At 39.7% G+C, this 6,717-nt stretch overlaps 2 protein-coding genes across 2 annotated transcripts in view; both read left to right on the forward strand.

The window, feature by feature from the left end:
* PABPC1 (poly(A) binding protein cytoplasmic 1) overlaps positions 1-4,840 on the forward strand; it is a 114,968-nt gene extending 110,128 nt beyond the window's left edge. Inside the window, exon 8 of the mRNA XM_069081022.1 lies at positions 4,826-4,840. The gene's annotated coding sequence lies outside the window, so the exon portion shown is untranslated. The remainder of the gene's footprint in view (positions 1-4,825) is intronic.
* SNX31 (sorting nexin 31) overlaps positions 1-6,717 on the forward strand; it is an 89,487-nt gene that overhangs the window by 35,471 nt on the left and 47,299 nt on the right. The window contains 1 exon segment of the mRNA XM_069081023.1: positions 5,820-5,910. Coding sequence (XP_068937124.1) covers positions 5,820-5,910 — 91 coding nt within the window.

Here is a 6,717-nt window from a genome sequence, read left to right on the forward strand (position 1 = left end):
TCTTGCTCTGCTATGTCAGCACGTCCATGGGGCATGGGAGATCTTTAAATCCCATAACCCTTACATGTATGCATAACATTATCCTAGGAGACTGGGAATTGAGTAAGACCTGGACACTGTCTTCAAGGAATTTTTATTTCATTGAGGAAATAAGAAATATATACATGAAATATTAAATAGCAATATGTTTCTTTTTCTTAATTAATTTCTTAAGTGCCTATCTTCCCATGTATTTATAAATAAGATGAATTCAGGATAAATTGGGAGTGGTGGGGCAGGGGGAAGTAGACCATGGTAAAATCTCTCTATCTCTCTATCTATCCTACTTGCCTCATAGTGTTGTTGTGAGGCTTAAAGGAGATAATATATTTAAACTGATTTGTAATCTTTAAAACCCCTTATGAACTCTTCCACCTCCTTCCCCTATTACTGTAGAGGACAGCATTATCCTCTGATTTCCTCAGGCTCACAATCTAGGAGTCATCCTGGCTTCCTCAATATCTCTCAGTCGCTGTATCCAAGCTGTTGCCAAGGCCTATTGATTTCACCTTTACAGCATCTCTCAAATACATCTTTTCCTCTCTTCTGACACTGCCTCTGACATTTCATTCTTGGATTATTGTAATAGTCCGCTTATGGGTACACCTGCCTCAATTCTCTGCCCACTCCAATCTGTTCTCCATTCAGCCATGAAAGGGATTTTCCTAAAACATAGGTCTGATCAGGTCCCTCTTCCATGGCTTCCTATTGCTTCCAGGATCAAATACAAAATTCTTTGGCTTTCAAAGACCTTCATAAACTAGCTCCCTCCTACCTTTCCAGTTCTTTTTTTCCTACATAAAAATTTATTTTATTAAATATTTTCCAAAAAATTTTTAGTTCCAAATAGCATTTTTAGTTCCAAATACTCTCTCTCCTATCTTTCCCTACCCCCTTGAGAAGGCAAACATTATGATATTCGTAATACATGGGAAATCATGCAAAATGTATTTCCGTATTTTCCAGGTTGCAAAAGAAAATACAGATTAAAAAAAAAACAAGAAAAATTTAAAAAGTAAAAAAAGTACGCTTAAATCTGTATTCAGATTTCATCAGTTCTCTCCCTGGAGGTGTACAGCATTTTTCATCATGGGTCCTTTGGAATAATCTTGCATCACTGTATTGATCAGAGTAGTTAAGTCTTTCACAGTTGATCATTACAATATTGTTGTTACTGTGTACAGTGTTCTCCTGGTTCTGTTCATTTCATTTCACATCAGTTCATATAAGTCTTCACTGGTTTTCCTGAAACCATCCTGCTCATCATTTCTTATAGCACAATAGTATTCCATCACAATCATATACCATAGCTTGTTCAACCATTCCCCAATTGATCTTCTCAATCTTCTTTCACCCTACTCTCCAAAATGTACTCTTTGATCCAATGACACTGGTCTCCTGGCTGTTCCACAAACAAGACTCTCCATCTCTTGGCTCCAGGCTGTCTCTCTGGCTGTCTCTCCATGCCTGGAATGCCTGGATCTTATTTCTCAAATATTTTCTCCCTTTTTAAAGAGCATTCAATCAGCAAGCATAAAGCTGTGCATTATAGACATGGAGAAAGCCAGTGAAAGAAGTAAAATGTGTGTGTGTGTGTGTGTGTGTGTGTGTGTGTGTGTGTGAAAACAGAAAGAAGGATGGTTTGACTGGACTTTAGAATGCACAGAAGGGAGTCATGTCATAATAAGACTGGCAAGGAAGGCTGGGGCTAGGTTTTTAAGGACTTTAAATCCCAGAGAGAGGAGCTACTTAGCTCCACACCAGCATTAGACCAGCCAATTTAAATAGACAAAGCAGTCTTCACCCTTATAGGAGATTATAGTCTACATTCATAGAGATAGATAGGAAGCATACTTAGGCATTCCAGCTCACTATGACTAAGAATGCTACCATATTGGGGACAGCTAGGTGGCACAGTGGATGGAGCACTGGCTCTGGAGTCAGAAGAACCTGAGTTCAAATCCAGCCTCAGACATTTGACGCTTACTAGCTGTGTGACCCTGGGCAAGTCACTTAACCCCAACTGTCTTGCAAAAAAAAAAAAAAGAATTGTGCCACACGAAATTAACTATGTACAAATAAAGAAGGATGTACAAGCATTTTGGGGAAGGAAGCTGAATCAGGACTGGCCTAGAAGGAGGCCATGTCAACATGTGAACCCTTATGGGATCTTGGATTATTCTTTTCTCATTTGTTCTCAAGGAAAGTGAGAAATCAAAAGTTGAATTGAAATTTGAAATCTCCACCCCAAGAAAACACACTCTCACCAAGCCAAATACTTTATCAATGAACAGCCACGGGTACTCTAACATTGAAAACATCTTACTAGGGCAGATAAAAAAGAGATTAATTGTTTCTGTTCTGTTCCAACAATGGCCAGATCTTCTTCAGAGCACCTCCATACCTAGAGTGGGATGACTGGGACTTTATTCCAGAGCACAGAAATTTAGAATCACTCATAGCATTTATACTTCTTTAGTAGCCCAAGAAAAATTGAATATTATCACCAAGTTTCCAGGAATAATTAGCCCAAAGGTAGACTGTACTTTCTCTTTCCTTGTTGTAACACCCCATCTGAATTCTCTCCTTCACCTTACCCTTACCCTATGCTGCACATGATGTGATAACCTCAGGTCTCCCCATCTTTGTGGGTTGTGCCTTTAAGGTCTCTTTCTCCCAACTATCCCAACGAAATCGGTCTTAAAAAGTGGATTTTTGGATGCTTTTTGCTACCTGTCACAGGTCATATTTTATAAAACTTGCCTTAGATATGAAAAACACTAGCTACAGCTCTGAGACAACAGTTGCTGATTAAATACCAACAGCAGAATTAAAATGTTCCATTTAGGTATTTTTACTTTGTGGTAACTTCCTTAGTAATGTTTGTGCTCTGAAATACTAGCCAATATTTCTCTTTGAAGTAAGGCATTCAATGGGAATGTGTTGAGTTTGAGATGTAGGTTAGAATACTGAATAATAATTAGTGCTTATTGAAAATTATTGGCAAGCAGTTTTTTCCAAGGCTGTGCAGGGTATACCAATTCCCTCCATGCTCCTTAATAAGATGGTTTTCAGATCAGGAGAACTTTTGAAACAACAGCAAATCACAACAGTTACATTTAGCATTATTATTAGTTTGCATTTATATAAAGCAGGAGTCAGTACTATGGTCCTTAGGCCAGATCTGTGAAGCCTCCTGCTTTTGTATGCCCCATATAAGAATAATTACATTTTAAAATAAAGTTTTACATTTTAAAATAAAATGGAAAAAACTATTCTTAGTTCTCCACCATAGTCAATTAGATTTGGCTCTCAGGCTTTCATTGCTGATGCTTGCTATAGAGCTTTACATTTTGCAAAGCTCTCTATAGATATTGTCTTTTTTGGTCCTTATAACAACCCTAATAGGTAAGTGCTTTATTATCATTTTACAGATGAGGAAACTGAGGCTGAGAGAAGTTAAATAACTTGTCAAAAGTTATACAGCAAGTGAGTATCTGAGGCAGGATTCGAACTCAGACCTGGCAGACCCCAAGTCTGGCACTCTAACCACTATACTATCTAGCTGCCTGATGTGATAAGGATCCCCTTGAAAAGTTTAGGAGATGTAGACCTATCAGCATATTCAAAGAAGCTATGATCCTGAGAACTCAGAGCAAGCTGACAGAGTCACCAGCACATTACCAGAAACCAGGGAAACCAGCCCTGGTGTCAAAATATGCCAAAGAAGAGAAAGAAATACCCTAAGACTCTGCCATACAAAAGGGAAAAATAAATGGAAGAACATTTTATGGCAGCATGAATAGTAACTGCTGAGAGAAGGCATCTAATATACATTCTGAGTCCTGTTGACATTATTCAAGCTCTTTCTGTTGGTTTTAGAGTAATTGAACACAAAGGACAAATAGTTATTTCAACTGAGTGCCACTCACTCATCTGATGTCTGGGATTTTAAGAGAAGAAATATAGTCGATTACTGTAGAATGTTCTGTTTCTGAGACTGAGGAGCAGCAGCTCTTAAGAATGCCAAAAGCTGACCAATAGCAAATCTATTTGAAATAGCAGTCACTTGTGGGGGTGGAGGGGAAGGAGAATCACAGAACTTAGAGCTGGAAGAGACCTTATGGGTCATCTGGTCCATAGGTTTTTAACTTGGGGTCCATGGGAGTAGATAGATTTCAGGGAGTCTGTGAATTTCTCTTTATTTTCACTAATCTCAAAATGAAAATTTATCATTACCTTCAATTACTCAAAAACATTCTGAGAAGGGTTCTGTTCATTTCAGCAAACTGCCAAAATGGTCATGACATAAAAACTTCAGAGGTAATCTAGTCCTCCCAAAGCAGGAATGGGCTCTGCAACATCTCCAGCAAGTTGCCCTACAACCTCTACTTTGTAGAGACAGAGAGAAAATGTGCATTTGTTAAATACTTACTATATGCCAGGCACTAAGTTAAGTACTTGGAATACGAGAGAGAGAGAGAGGGAGAGAGAGAGAGAGAGAGAGAGAGAGAGAGAGAGAGAGAGACAGAGAGAGGGAGAGAGAGAGAGAGAGAGAGAGAGACAGGGAGACAGGGAGACAGGGAGGGGGAAAGATCTAACAGATCTAGTTAAACCTTCTTATTTTACAGAACAGGAGAAAGGTAGAAGACTAGAGAGGTAAGTGCTTTGCCCAGGATCATGCAGGTAACAGGTGGCAAAACCAGGACTTGAACCCAATCTTTTAAATATAAAACCAGCACTCTTTTTACAGCTCTGTCTTTTGCTGGTCATCTGGTAACCCCAGCTGTGTGTGTATGCATGTGTGTGTGTGTATGTGTATGTGTAGTCTTATGATTTCATCCCTGTAGGCAACAAGCCCTTATTAAGTGCTTACTATGTGCTAGGCACACTGTTTAGCACTGGGGATACAAATACAAGTACAAAATAAAAGCCAGTCCCTATCCTCAAGGAGCTTATATTCTAATTGAGGAAAACAACACACAGAAGGGAGCTGAAAATGGGAGAGGTTCTGGTGAAGTGAAGAGAGTCAGAAACAGAGCCAAGAGGGGATAGAAGAATGATTGACTTGAGCCCCTCCCCAGAACTGAGTTCCAGGGAGGAACTCATCAAAGGAAGAAGGGGGATTAGAGGGGCAGAGAGATGTACTAGGTTGGGAAGAACCTAGACATGGAGAAAGTTCCAGGATGAGAAGCAGCTGAGGCATGGTGGCAAAGTCCAAAGAGTCAGAAGCAAAGGTGGGATGGGAACCCCAGTGAGAAACACACTACCAATGACTTCTGCTTGCCACTAAACTTCTATGATTTTGCAAGAGAAAGTAAGGCTGACCAACTCACTGACAAGTCAAGACATCACTCATACCTCAATATCATGATGTCGTTGGTCTTCAAAAATAAAGGACAAACAATGAACCTATGAAAGCCTGCTTCTTTACTTGTAGTTGAACAGAATTGCCTGAGGCACTCACAGGCTAAGTGCCTTGTCCTCAGTTACACAACCACTAAGAGACGGAGTCAGGACTTGAAATCTGAGGACAGCTCCAAGATAGCTTTCTGCTTCTCACCAGTCTTTCAAAGGTAGATTTTCATGGGGAATGAGTCCTGTTCTATACTGGAAAGTATGGATGACATGTGAATAATAAAGTGGATTAAGTATGGTATTTGCCAACAAAACTTATCCATAGTTGAAACTATGTATTAGTGAAGTGCTTGTTACTGGCAGGAAACTCCCAATGCATGCTTTCACAGGAGGTATACAAACCTGGCTTTCCTCTTTTTCAGATTGTGTCATACAAGACAGGACTGTCTCGGGAGCTTATTGGGTATTTCAACTTGTTCCTGATTCAGTTCCATAGCGATGGTGCCTTATCTGGTAAGACATATAGAGGGAGATGGGATACAGTGCCTCTTAGGCATTCAACAGGCATTCAAATGTAAGCTCCTTGTGTGTAGGGATTGTTTCATTCTTTGTACGTGTTATCCTAGTACAATGCCATAATAGATATTCACTGATTAATTAACAAGGTAGTGGTAGGGTGGGTGGTTAGTATCCTGACACCCTCTCCAAACTCTTTTCTCAGCCCATAGAATTAAAAAAAAGTTGAGTGAGATGGGAACTACCAATGTTGATTAGTCAGGATTTACGATGACAGATCATCCTGTGGCTACAAGTTCATTCAAGTCCTAACCACTGGCCCCAAAGATCAATTTGCTGATAAACATTTGTTTAGTACTTTCTGTGTGATAGTTTCTAGATATACCAAGACAAAAAATGGAACAGTCTTTGTCTGGAAGAACTACAACACTTTTTTTCTTTGTTTCTAGCCCACGTCCATTGATTCTCCTCTGGTATGGAAAAATGTAATGTGTTTTTCTCTCTTAGCAAAGTCACCTATCATATATAATAGAGTGCTAGACTAGATGCCAACTCATCTTTATTCTCTTCAGCTGATTTCACAGTATTTGAATTGGGAGGGACTTCAGAGGTAATGAAGTTCTCCCAAAAGAGGAATGGGCTCTGCAACATCTCCAGCAAGTTGCCCTACAACCTCTGCTTTGTGGAGACAGAGAGAGTGTGCATTTGTTAAATACTTACTATATGCCAGGCACTACACTAAGTCCTGGGAATACAAATGAGAGAGAGAGAGAGAGAGAGAGAGAGAGAGAGAGAGAGAGAGAG

Source organism: Petaurus breviceps, unplaced genomic scaffold, assembly GCF_028583685.1.
Source record: "Petaurus breviceps papuanus isolate PSGF00001 unplaced genomic scaffold, PetGlider_PUasm1.0 98, whole genome shotgun sequence".
Taxonomy (NCBI): domain Eukaryota; kingdom Metazoa; phylum Chordata; class Mammalia; order Diprotodontia; family Petauridae; genus Petaurus; species Petaurus breviceps.